This window comes from Lagopus muta, chromosome Z (assembly GCF_023343835.1).
Source record: "Lagopus muta isolate bLagMut1 chromosome Z, bLagMut1 primary, whole genome shotgun sequence".
Lineage (NCBI taxonomy): Eukaryota > Metazoa > Chordata > Aves > Galliformes > Phasianidae > Lagopus > Lagopus muta.
The window spans coordinates 27,185,516-27,199,562 of NC_064472.1; the positions used below are offsets into that span (position 1 = coordinate 27,185,516).

A 14,047-nucleotide genomic window follows, 5' to 3' on the forward strand; every position below is an offset into this window, starting at 1 on the left:
TGGTCCTACACTTACTTAATTGTTCCTGTCAGGTTTTGAAAGAAAGGAAAATATTGAATATTGTTAAAGTGTCTGATTCTGGATTCCCCAGTCTAGCCTGTGTTTAGAGAGAGTACAAGTGTCCCGTATGAGATAATCTCTCTGTTAAGAAGAAATAACTAACTTTATGTGTATTTATGGGAGAAGCAGCAGTGTTGACCATAGCTGCTATGTCTTAGTGTTACTGCTTGTGGTAAGACTGTGCTATTAGATACCCTTCTCTTGTTAAGAATTAATGCACTTGTTTGCTTTTGTCTTACAAGCCAGATTCAAGAGGCGGGGAGAAGAAAGACTCTCCTTCCTATCTCAAGATTACTCTTATTAGCATAAAGTCTGCTCTGCATCAACAGCAGAGTATCTCTAAACCTGGCTAGGGAAGAAATAGTATATGATTAAATCTGGGCTAAATTTAGTGTTGTATTATAAATACAGGATTGATTTATACACTTGAACTGGTACCACCCAGAAGGGGGTGACTTTTTTCTCTCATTTTTATGCCAGAAAATAAAGCTTCAGCAATTTTAAAAATAAAGAGTTGTCAATGTCATCACCAGCTCCTCTGATGGAGCTGGCACATTGATGTACAGTTTTACCACACAGCAGAGACATTGCTGGCTATAAAAAATAATGCACAGATCATGAAAGCATTCAAAATTCATTTTCTAAATTATTGTATCAGACATCTTTCCTTAGTATTTTAGCCATAAAGAACCTAACTTTGATGAATCTTTTCAGAAATAAAGTCAGGGCCATATGTAACTCTATTTTTGAAATGAGACTCACTCCAGTAAAGTATTTAGGTCAATTCCTAACATAGGATAGTGATCAACAGTTAATGTTGTCTAATGATGATATCATATTTATCGTGTAACTTCATGACAAATGTTCGTGTTTAAAATCCTGAAGTAACAAAGTGCAGAATTTAAAATGCTAGATGCAATTCCTTTTTCAGTATTTAGGTTCATTTATTTTTATGTCAGGTACAAGTGGATAGTGCCAAGCAATGCAGATGTTCAATTAAACTTCAGTTAAATTTAGCATGCTAGACAGAATGTTCACTCAAAATGTAACATAATTAAAGCACTGGAATGGGTTGCCCAGGTAATTCCTGTTCCTGGAGGAATTTAAGAGACATATGGATATGTCACTAAGGAACACAGTTTAGTAAGGGACTCTGCAGGCCAGATTGATGGTTGGACTTGATGATCTTGAAGGTGTTTTCCAACCCAGATGACTCTGTGATTCTGTATCTTATTATAGGAATTAATAATTTTCAACACCATTAGAAAATCACTTAAACCAATGAATGAAAAAGAAAAGAAAATATTGTTGTCTGGAGCTTCACATGAAACGTAAGCAAAGAGTAGTTAACAACTTAAGATTGGCAGTTGAAGTACAGGTGGACCTCTGGCACCTTAGATGAGAATGGCTAGCCAAAGGAAAAAAAAAAGTAGGTATTGTAAATACAAGCAGAACTAAGCTTGCGCTAACAATATGCTTAGATTTAAATCTATTTTTGTGATTTATCACTAGTTCACTCTTTGTGAGAATGAGCTAATGTGCTAAAGTACGTATACTGTGTACAAATACCATGTTCCCTTCAATGGGGGAAAATCAGGTTTAAAAATTAACAGTAATCAAGATAGTATAAGCAGTTTGCAATATCACAGGCAACAAATACTAAAGCTATTAACTACAGAAAAATTAAATATATTTAAAAAGTACTATACATACAAAATCTACAAGTAACAAAGAAATATGTGAAAAATATTTGGCAGGCTTCAACATTTTTTCATATTCAGATCAAGCTGATGCTAGTTACTGTCTAGTATTTGAAGGAACTGAAAACCTTTCCAAGTAAACTGCTATGAATACACCACAAACTTTCAAACAAAATATACAGATCATATTTCAATAAAAGTATTGGATCCTGAGATATCCCTAATCTAGGAGCTGAAATAGAACTTCCTTGTTTTTTAAGCCACAATAAGCTCAACTTCCCAACCATGCTATACATAAAAGATATGTGTGTGATCTAAAGAAAGGCTATGGATGTTTTCTAAACAACTCCATTTGGGATTTTTTTTAGTAGTTCATCACGAAGTTCTCTTATTAGCATTTTAGAATACTATCACAGTAGAATTGCAGCAGTTTTACAGATGCTAGTATGTCAGAACTATAATGCATCTATTTCAATGTGCAAATGGAGAAACAGTATAAAAATCCATAATTTCTCTCCTGTCCATTAATGCATTTCCTTCTCTAAAAAAATCAATAAATACTTGATGTTTCCGAATTACAATGGCTTGGTTTAAAGGTAATATTTGACTAAATAGTACGTACAAGAAACTTGGGAAAACTGATGAGAATAGAAAAAAAACAACTTATCTTCTACACAAAATAAATATTTACAGTAAATAACGTCAACAGGAAGTGATGATTAATGAGTTCTGGTTAGAACAGTATAGTTATCAGTTAATGAATTTATTAAAAAATACTTTAGTTAAATGTCCAGTTCCCACCAATGAAAACAAAAACACATGCCTGGTGTGTACAAGAACTGAGATATTTAAAATTAATATTAAAATTAATTTCCAAGCTGGAGGTTTACTTATGGAAATGAAACTGAAAACAAATGAGGAATGCCCTCGGGAGTAGACAAGAATGTCTCTTCCAGCTGTCTGAAATGGACATATAGATTATGAGAAAGATTTCACAGTAAAACTGAGCTTTAATTTTTGTAACAGCTTTAAAGATGTCTTGCTTAATATACTCCTGTTCCACTAATGTTTTATGAAATCAGAAATCTTAGATATTTCTCTTCAGTATAACGTGGCAGAATAATAATACAATTCAAGTACAAAGCAATTTCAAGTAAGTGTACCATTTCCTTTTTTTATCCCTAAAATTGTGTTCTTTGTAGTTTTTTCTATGTGCATATCCTCACATTCTTTCACCAAAAGCACATGCCTTTGTTATCTCTTCCACTCTTGTGGAAAAAAAAATATCCTTCACTCTTCCCAGAAAATACCACTTCTTCCAAATACTTCTGTAATTTCACAGATCTTCAGCAAAAACAGATGCTGAGAGCAAATACTTGAACCTGCCTACAGGCAAGCTATTATGGTCATGCTAGTTCTTTCAAGGAGAGAAAATAAATATCAAACTGACCTTAATCATAAGCTTGCTATAAGCAAATTATCCATAAAACCATACTGAAATGAAAACACCAACACCTGAAATTAAAGGTCCTATTTCTTTTCTTCAGATTGTGTTAAAATAACTCCAGATAGTTCATAAGAGTTTGTTCTTACAACATCTCACTTTTTATTATTAATTTTTGCAAACTTATTTAAGTTTCTAGGTAAACATTCTTTCATGTTGACAGGTATGTGACTTCAGTGACACAAACCGCTTATTTGGCAAACTTCTATTTTTCACAGTAGGGAAGCTGAACAGAGTTCACGTTAGAATTTCATCTTTTCAGTGGAAAGCAAAGTAAAGACCTATGAACTAGAAATATTAATAAGTAAGTACTCATCTTCATTTCACACTTTACCTCTGTTTCTGCTGCATGGGCTGCTGTCTCATAGCCATATATTGCATGTCCTCCTGTAGTCGATTAAGAGGAGAATCTGGCTTGACACGAATCCCATAGTAATGGTATTTGGAGTTTCCCCTTTATGAAAGAGCAAGCATTGAAAGAAAAATAACATTAGTTTTATGCATATTCATTACATTCACTTTATATTCATTGACTGGAAAAGATTATGTACAAACAAGCCCTAACTCTCTTTCCATACCTGCCTTTTACAGGCAGGGTATCATTTTAGCACCTTTAGGAAATGAATTCACTCTCTTAAATATTACCAAACATTTTACACTTTGTTATGAGAACAAAACAAAACAAGGTTATACATACATATCTCATCAAAGTCACGAAGAAACACAATTCTTCATAATTTCCAAACAATAGACTGCATTTAATTTATGTTGCAGAGTATTTATCAAAATGTGAACAGTAAAAATTGGGAAAAGTAAAAATAATAACAACAACATAAAAGCATTAACATGTTTGAAATTAATAAACATAACTGCCAGAAAACCAATGTAATGCTTACATACAGCTTTATGTATAGTTTTTAACATCAGAAAAGTTTCTTACTCATAATTATTGCTTGCGTTTCTTATTATAGTTCAAGATGTCATTAACACTTACCTAGTTCCAAGTCTTCTTGTCCGTAACCCCATGAAAATTGACCGTATGAGTTTTCCAAAGGATGCTGCATTGACTGGATCCAGCTTGTGCTCCTGACAGTGTCGTAAGTAATGGTTGTAAAGGGTACTTCTAGGGAGGCTCACTCCTTCTGCAGTTTCATAATTGTCCAAAAGCCACTGAAGCTATTTCACATGTAAAACAGAAAAAAAAAAAAAAGGAAAAAAATAATTTTAATTATTACTTTATTAAAAATATCTTAACCTTACAACATTAACTTATGACAGTTCAGAAGTCATTCTTCAGGCCTACTGAACAGAGATCCTCTTAATGCTAGCTATACCATGTTGTTTTAGGATCTTCAGAATTACCAGGAAATAGTGGAACTCATTACACTTTGATCTCAGGTAAGTGTCCACTTCTTAAAAATATTTTGATTCAGTACCACACACCAACTATGCTTTGGAAACAAATTGTTAGCACTGCAAAGAAATAAAATAATACAGAATGTAATTCATACTGTTTCACAAAACAAACTAATTGGATTAACAAGAGTTAGGTAACACATTAGCAAATGTAATAATTTAGTGCTTTTCTTTTTTCTTTGTCAGACCCTAAAAGACATTATAAAACTAAACTGAATGGGATTTTTTTTATGTTTTTTTTTTAATTATTTTTCGCTCTCAAATACACAGGGAAAAAAAAAAAACTACTGCATATGAGCCAAGGAACAATCTAGATAACATTGAAAATAATGGCAACAACTGTATAGCATTAGGGCTACAATAGTAAGTCTTGGCCTTCTTTCCTTCGGAAATGCTGGAAAATAGAAATGAATATTTTCATCTACAAAGTTAGGTATTTTTGGAAAACTGCAAGAAAAGAGTTTTCATGTTGTATCACTGGACTTTACGGTATACAAACACAAAACACTGTAGCTGTCAGTAATATATAAAACAAGTGAAAATGACAATTTATCAGTGCTAGATTTAACAGTATACTAGAACAAAAAAAGAAATTACAAACAGTAGAGTTTGAGGACACACTTAAATTCCACTGCTTTTGTTTTTGGGCATGCTAAAATGTTCATTATCTTTCTCCAGTAATTGCTGTGGTTTCTGTTCCCTGAAATTCTCTTTGGATTTATCTTGGATGATTAATTTACTTTTTATTTGAATTCTATTTCCTTGTTTTCCTAACTATTTAAATCAAAGTAATTCTGTATAAACATTTAAATCTGCTATGGTCAGAGAACTAATCAGAACTCGGATTTAATTTGATCCCCCAATGAAACCCCAAACCAAGGACACTGGATCTTATCAAAGCATCATTTCAATTGGAAGAGATACTTAAAGGTGATTTAGTCCAACTACCCTGTAGTGAACAGGGACACCTTCAGCTAGATCAGGTTGTTCAGAGCCCCATCCAGCCTGACCTTGAATGTCCCAGAAATGGGGCTTCCACCACCTCTCTGGGCCACCTGTGCCAGCAACTCATCACCCTTGTAATAATAATAAAAAAATTCTTATATGTATTCTAAATCTCCCCTCTTCTTGTTGGAAATAATTACCACTTGTCCTATCACAACAGATCTTGCCAAAGAGTCTGTCCTATTCTTTCTTCCAGCCACCCTAATTTTCAAATATGCAAACAGAATAACTAAAATAAAAAACTATTAAGCTACATTAAAAGATTGATGAAGTCCATGTGTTATTTGGTGCTTTGCTAGACCGCTGCTTTGAATACTGAATTTACAATTGTTTTAATCACTTCGAGCAACTTACTAAAACAAATGAAAAAACTTTCTTCGAATTTACTCTAGAACATTTAAACAGCAGTTCCATATTTGCCCATGTCCATGTTTCTTGAGCATAAGCTCTAGAAAAATGTAACTGTGTAAGTGGTTCCAAGACAAGAAATGTTATGGCTATGTCTGCACATAATACTGCATTTCAAATAGACAAAATGAAAAAGTAATCCATCATCTTTTTATTAGCTAATAGGTAACTACTTAAAAAGTCTTGCAAATCACAGATGTTTTCCATATTGAGCATTTACTATTTCGAAATAAAAATGAAGAAAAATACAACTGTAAACAACTTAAATCTGAAAGTATTATTTCACTAATGAATTCACGTAACATAATTTTACACAAAATAGCAGAATTGTAGGGGTTGGAGGTGACCTCTCAAATCATCAACTCCAATCCTTCTGCTAAAGCAGGTACCCCACAGTAGGTTGTGTAGTAAAGCACCCATGCAGGTTTTGAATCTCTCCAGAGAAGGAGTCTCCATAACCTCTCTGGGAAGCCTGTTTCTGTGCTCTGTCACCCTCAAAGGAAAGAATTATTTGCTTATTTTCAGATGGAACTTACTGTGTTCCAGTTTGTGTTCACTGCCCCTTGTTCTGCCAGTGGGCGCCACTGACAATAGCCTGCCTCTATCCACTGTCTGAGCTTAGAAATGGGGATAATTGTCTCCTTTAACGGTTGCAATTAATCTCTATTTTAAATCTATCACCATATTTATATTTATTTACACATACGTATGTAATAGGTTATATGCTATTAAATCTATACTTAAATCAGAACCGATAAGGAATATTAAGTGCTGTTACTTTACCCAAAAGGAAAATCTGATTGACAAAAAACACCTTTTCCAGTTGAGTTCTCTATATAATATCACAGGTATTTTCTTCCAGATGGTTTATAACCTGTGATGATTCAATTTAAGCACACTTCATTCATTCTATGAATTTTTAACATATCTTATTGCAACCATAACCTGGCTGAACAAAAACCAAGAACAAAACAAACACCATATCTAACAGAAAGATATGTCCATTCTCCTATTTTTTTTGCCTCATGAGTTGCTTCAATAATAATGGTTTTATATGATTTGTTAGGTTATAGCCTGGAAGAAAAAGGGAAGTTAGTGTGTGATCTTAAAAGGACCATTATTTACAAATACTATAAAAGTATTCTAAACAATTTTTAAATTATATAATCATAAAACTGAGCTATTCGGGTTCAAATCATGGCTTTAATATTGACCATACTGCACGGCTAAGATGGTTAAAAGTATGAAATATTTGCACAGTCAGACATGCTACATTGACTCCAACTCCAACTAAGCTGCGATGCTTATAGAACAGTAAAGTGTCACTGCAGAAATCAATCAGAAGAGAAAAGAAGAAGGATAGAAATGGCAAATTCCTTAAAATAAGTGCACATTTAGGAAAAAAAAATAAAAATACCATAAAGTTTATTATACATATCATGGAGTGAAAAACCAAGTATTTTCCACGAATCGATATGACTTGCAAAGTGGAAATTAATACTAATTCAATACACAATTTAGAATTCTATTTTAAAAACTTCTAAAGCCAATTATTTTAATAAATGTCAACTAGACTATTAAATGACAAATATAAGAACAGCTTAAGATACAAAGAACAATACTCTACATATTGTCCTTACTTGAGTTTTATGTCAATAAACACTGCGTTCTAAATAAGGTACCATATTTAGTAAGTTTCATCTAGATTGCAGCGACTTCTTTCAAAACAACTGAAGGAAAAAAATTGATTGCCACAAAAATATGTATTTTTTTTTCTCAGAGTCAAAGGGATATGTTCCTATCAAATAATTCTGTAAACCTTCACAATCAAGAAAGAAATAGCATGATGACAATGCAGTGACATCTGGATACAAATCTTATGATCACATTTCTATAATAATTTACTGACATACAATTTATACACTGTAAATAGTACAGAGGACCAGGAGTGAGTGGAATAGCTCGGGAAGCAAGGGATATTTTATAATTCTTTTTGGTTCTATACCAAAACTTTGAACCTTGAACCTAGACTAAACACAAACATATCAACCAGTGGATAAGTTCAAATGCGAAGAGAAATTTCTAATGCTTGGCCAAACAAATGGTCCCTTTTACAATGACATTTAAGTTATTTTATTATTGTTCAGTTGTCCTGTCTTCAATGTGATTACGTTATAAACATCTGGAACATTTGGATGTTCACAAAAGAATTAAAATCTAAAATATTACAATATAAAAGTCTGTTCTGTATAATATTTTGTATAACAAAGTAATATGGTTCTCCTCATTAAATATTGGCATTTTCTTAAAAAAAACAAACAAAAAAAGCCACAACTGAAAAAAACACACAAACCAAAACCAATCAAACAAAACCACATGACCCAGAACAATCCTGGCTATGATTTTGAGGTTATCAGACACATACAGAAAAACATCCAACACCGATTATTACATAGATTATTAATTTGATTTCTGAGTGACAGCCTTGTATTTTTACATTAAAACCATAAACCAAATGTAATTTTTTACTGTAAAACAATAAAAGAATTTGCATGTAACTACCTATAAGTAAAGCTTAGTAAAGCTGAAAAAAAATAGACAAGGTGAATAGAACCTAATCAACATGGAAAAAATATCAAATATAAAACGACTAACATCAACAGAAAAAAAATCATTTCAAGAAGGTCTAGAAATAAACAAAGTAATGTGATTATTTATAAATAATAAGTTTCAAATTAACTTTGTGCCCTTTTCCTTTCATCTCACAGATATGTTTATTGTTTTTATCACTATATCTGGAGATCATGTTCTTACACATGTCTTCAAGCTTCCTGTGTGGAAAATTCTTAACTGTTAAGATTTGCAGAATGTGAACAAAAAGTAAGATAGTTAATTAAGACATATATGTGTATTTTAGTCTAATATTCTATTTCTTTCCACGCTGCGATACGAATCTTTAAGATCCCCAAGTTATTTCATAATCAGCTCACTACTCAGAACAAATGAAAAAAACATCTAAAAATAATCTGAAGACATTATTTAGTTATGCTGTTTGCCTTTTCCTTTTCATATATTTGTACGTTAATATATGGTACACAGACTGTTCTTTGTAGGCAATTTTACTGAAAATGTCGAAAGCCAGCTAATTAATTTTTAAAATTTAATAATTTTGAACAATACTTCACCATTTACACTATAGTTTGCAAAACAAACAGATGTGTCAACTTGTGTTAACACAGGTTTAAAACCTCAGAAACAAATAATACCCTGCAAGATACCATCTAGACATTCAATCTGACAAAATAAAGCCATGAGAGATGCAGTAAAAAATTACAAGCAACTAAGATGGAAAGATTAAGAGCACAAAGTAGTAATAAAATAAAACAAACATTCAGAGGCAGGCTAAGCATGCAGAACAAGCAAAAGAGAGTGTATGTGAAGTAGAGACAACTTACATGACTGTTGAGAAGAGAGCTTCTGTGAGTGGACAGACCATCAGACTTTTGCAGTGTCTCAATCGCCATTTCAATCTGATAATAGATGGCATTAAAAAAAGGACTCAAGACAAGATAGTAAAAAAGTCTGATCAGAGAAGTTTTGAAAGGTGCTTACAGATCAATAGAAATGCCTAGTTTGTTTTCCTGGCTAGGACATATATTCTATTAAATGTTGTCATTCTGGATCTCAGTGAACACAAACCTCTCCACTGAGATCGGAAAGCATTTTGCTTGCATACATACTGCAGGATCACAGCCTCTCAATTCAATTTACCTTTCTCCTTGCTCAGGAAATGAGAGCTCTCCAGATTTTCTGAAGAGCTACACTGAAACATAAAAAAACCCACAACAAAATAATCCTAAATAAAGACAACAATGCCTGACTGAACAAAAGTATCGCTTATGACCAAGAAAATTATCCCAAGCAGAATTTTAAGACAGGCATCCATGCATTCTCCCTTCAACTATAACAGGAAGAGCTGTTTCCATACTGAAAAAACAATTGAGTTAGACACAAAACTTCCTCTTTCTGCAATAATAAGCAAATCTCAATCCCAAATAATTTAATAGGTTTTCTGACATTAATTTAAGTGGCACAAGATATCACTGACTGCTGCAGCACCATCGAAGTATCTCCAGCTGCCAAAGTAAATAGAAAGTCAGGAGTCACACAGACAGCAGGATCCAGCCTTCAGAAAAATAGCTTATCTTTTCACAACTTAAAACAGAATTTTAACTTTGTATTTTAGAACAACACACTGCTATTAAATATACAGCATTTTCGAAGTGCAAATGTATAAACACTCACACATTTGTTCCCAATCTTTTCCTTTGAATATCAGTGGATCTTTTCATGCTCTATAACAACATTAAAGAGTAAAATTGGAACCTGACTGTAGTTTAGCCAAGCAAGAACAACACTGAAAATGACAGAGACAACGGGATGTGCAGTAAGAAAAAGCATATAATTAACTACATTAAATGGCCACAACAAAAGCAATGGAAAATGCAATGGAAATGCACTTAGATTTTTAAAACTACTTTTCATTTTCCCTGTAGACCATTTAAAATTATCCTTCCCCATTCTACTTATATCACAGTACTATCAAAAGATTTTAGTGTTATAATTTATCAGTGTTAGACTACTTCATTCTCTGAATACCAGAGACTGAAAAATAGTTGATATTAAAATTTACAGCACAAAATAAATTAGCTTCTCCCTTCTTTATAGTATGACTGGTCAGTATTTTTATTCCAGTAGTTGAGATAAGTAATTCCTTCTTTCTTTCCTGTAACTGCTTAATATCAGCTACATAAAACTATCAAAGAAGTGTACTGAGTATATGATTACTATGTAAGAAAATGAACTCTGACACGACGACAATTTTCTTTAGTCTGATTTCTTCTTGCTTCAGCAGAAGAAACTATGAGGTTAGAGTACTCAATCACATAGAAAAATTCAAATTTTAAAGGCACATAGAATGATAAAAAGTACAAGTTTAAACATTATTATAGCAAGATCAATTTGCTACATACGGTAAAAATTTCCCTTCATAATTCCACAACCAAAGTATACATACATATATGCGTCCTAACTCTTAATCTTAAGTTACTTGTTCAACAGTGCTTGCTTTACAACAGTACTACAACACTAAGGTTACACCTCATTCCTTCTATTGCATTACTTCCATTATGCTGCTGCAATGCGTGGTCCTGTTTGCTCAGATAATCAGTTGGTTAAAAGTAGCAATAATTGCTCTTACAAAGAAAAGACGCACTGCAGATGCCACTCATTTCTCACTGCTATGTTCCTTCAATGTCTTGCGATGCAGTGCAATTAACCAAATAAAGACAGCCCTTCTTTTTGGTCATTTGGGAAAATTTGTAGCTGAGGTTTATTCTTTAAAGTAGCTTTCACCAGTATTGCCACTGAGGACAATGACTCTGTCTTTGCAGATCCCCAGGTTTAAAACAAGATTTTTACAGTGTTAGGATCATCTAGTCCACTTTTTCTGCATAACCTAAGCCAAACAGTCACCACTAAAAATGTTACCTCTAAAATGTTAATTAATTCATCAAGCTCAGAAAGATACCAATTCCATATCTAAAATAAGTCATCATTATCTCTAAGGAATCAAGTTTCACAACACAAATTGTTCTAGCTACCAATTATTTTCATTATTTCTAGCCTAAATTTTCATAAGGCGAACTTCTAGTTTTATCTGACAGATATCTCTCTAATAAAAGAAACCTTCTTCTTATGTAGGCAATACAATCACATCTTCAGTAGTTTTGAACATAAAATTACTTCAATTTGAAGGAAGATTTTTAAGACACCAAATCATTCTCATCTCTATTCAAAACTGCATTCAAACATATATGAACATTGATTACATAAGTAATGTAGTCATTTTTACTGTTATATTATTTAGAATATGAAAATAATATCAACTTTTTTTTTTGTATAAATACAAATAAAAAACTAATATCTATGTGTTTCTAGCAATGTATATTGAGAGAGTCCAGGCACAGCTAACAATATTTGCACTTGAAATGCTTAATGAAAGAAAGGAATTACACATTCATTTATTTGAATGTGTGATCAGTCATAGATTTCTCCTTTTCTTCTCTTAAAAAGACTAAAAACATTCCTTATTAAATTGTTTTGACTGATAACTGAGATATACACTGTAATTCTATCACTCCCACAATAACTTGAATATAACCATGTTAAATATTGCATGACAATCACCTTTTATAGTAACATAAGCAATGGAGGGGGGGGGAGAGAGGAGAATGGATGGAATAAATTAAAGCATGATAGTCAAGAAAACTGTGATTCGAGACATCTCCCTTAACTTACATTGTTTGCCTTACATTGTTTGGACACAGTTGCTAACGATTAAAGGTATTTCCCTTGAGATAATAAATTCAATACTTTGATCCCAATACAGGCATCTGGAAATCCACATTGTTCAGTCTTTATGTGATCTACTGATTCAGAAGTTATTAAATATCCTTGTTAAGTTTATGCCTTAGTTTTCATTAACATGTTAATAGACAAACACAATATACATAATAGTTTCAGATATGTATAATAAATTTCTAAGAGCCAATGGCAAAAGTAGCAGCACTTTTTCACGATTCAACTAATTAACACAAAGTATTTACAGTAAGTTGTTCTGAGATGGTGAGGACATAAAGAAGACAATTAGCAGAAGTTTAAGACCTGACCTGATTGATCTGAAAAATTACTCAGAACAGCCAGAGGCTAGCGAAAATCCAAAATGTTTGGGTTTCGGGTCAGATGACATTTTCCTTCCTAAAGCTGCAAATGAAAAAAAGCTATCCATCTTCTCTGCTCATGGTTCTCAAATATATGGTCAGAATGATTGACCAATTACACTTTCTCTCCCCAGAATCATCCAGTTCCTTGTATCTATGATCTCAAATATTTATAACTTCAGATATATTCTAAGCTGGTTTTCTTTCTGGCAGTTTCCCCCATATTTGATACAAATGCCATCATGAAAAACAAAAAAAAGTCCTCCACTTAACTCTAAAAAAATATCTGGAAATGTCACATATATATTTGTTGCATTTCTCACATAAGAAAAAAAAAGGTGAGAAGCTAAAAGAAAAACCGAGTTCAGATTACAATTATTATTAACATCAAATTTGAAAGCATTTATGACAAGACAGACCCAGAGAGAGGTATATAGGCTATTTTAGAACAAACAAGTATTTAATTAAAATCAGAAAAACCTACTCCTGCAGAAAGGTGATGCCTGAACTCCAGCGATAATGACTGTTAAAATAACATCACTGACAAGTCATCTTCCATCCAGTTTAAGCATTTTAAGTAAAATAAAATGAATTAATACAAATTTTTTTCATGGATTCAAAGATATCTATTTTAAATATTTAATAATAAAAAGTTGTATTTTATGCAGTCCTTTTTTATTATTTATTTATTTATTTATTTATTATTAATAATTGGAATGCTACACTTGCCAAAATTTTGTTTCAAGCAACACTCCATCTTCAATTTTAATATAAAAATGTCAGAATAAATATCGGGTGGAAACAAACCATGAGGTGCTTCAAGGCTTTTCAGACAGAAAACACAAGAGCCAATGACTGAAGATTGAAGCTAAACTGACTCAGAAAAGAAACAAGGTGAAGCAGATGCAGGACAGGTTTGTGAGGTCATTCTCCCTTATCCTGATCTTGTAGAAGGGACACAGCATCAATTCAAGAAATACCACAGAGCAGCAAAGGACTCACAGGGGTAGAGAAATAACAATTATTATGGTCACACTACATCACTGAAACCTAGCTCTTGTTCTGGAAGAGAGTGATGATGCTCCAGAGTTCTCAAGGAGAAATCAAAGAAGAAAAGTCTTGGAGAAGGGAGTTCATAAAGGCACAAGGTCATCAAATCTAATTTTCTTCCC

At 32.6% G+C, this 14,047-nt stretch overlaps 1 protein-coding gene across 7 annotated transcripts in view; it reads right to left on the bottom strand.

The window, feature by feature from the left end:
• Window positions 1-14,047, bottom strand: part of RFX3 (regulatory factor X3) — a 115,797-nt gene that overhangs the window by 18,649 nt on the left and 83,101 nt on the right. For 6 of the 7 annotated variants that reach the window (XM_048931516.1, XM_048931514.1, XM_048931513.1 and 3 more), the window contains 3 exons: window positions 9,549-9,623; window positions 4,259-4,440; window positions 3,599-3,718 (listed from right to left, as the gene is read on the bottom strand). In XM_048931516.1, coding sequence (XP_048787473.1) covers window positions 3,599-3,718; window positions 4,259-4,440; window positions 9,549-9,623 — 377 coding nt within the window. The remainder of the gene's footprint in view (window positions 1-3,598; window positions 3,719-4,258; window positions 4,441-9,548; window positions 9,624-14,047) is intronic. The other variant, XM_048931517.1, reaches the window with a different exon arrangement.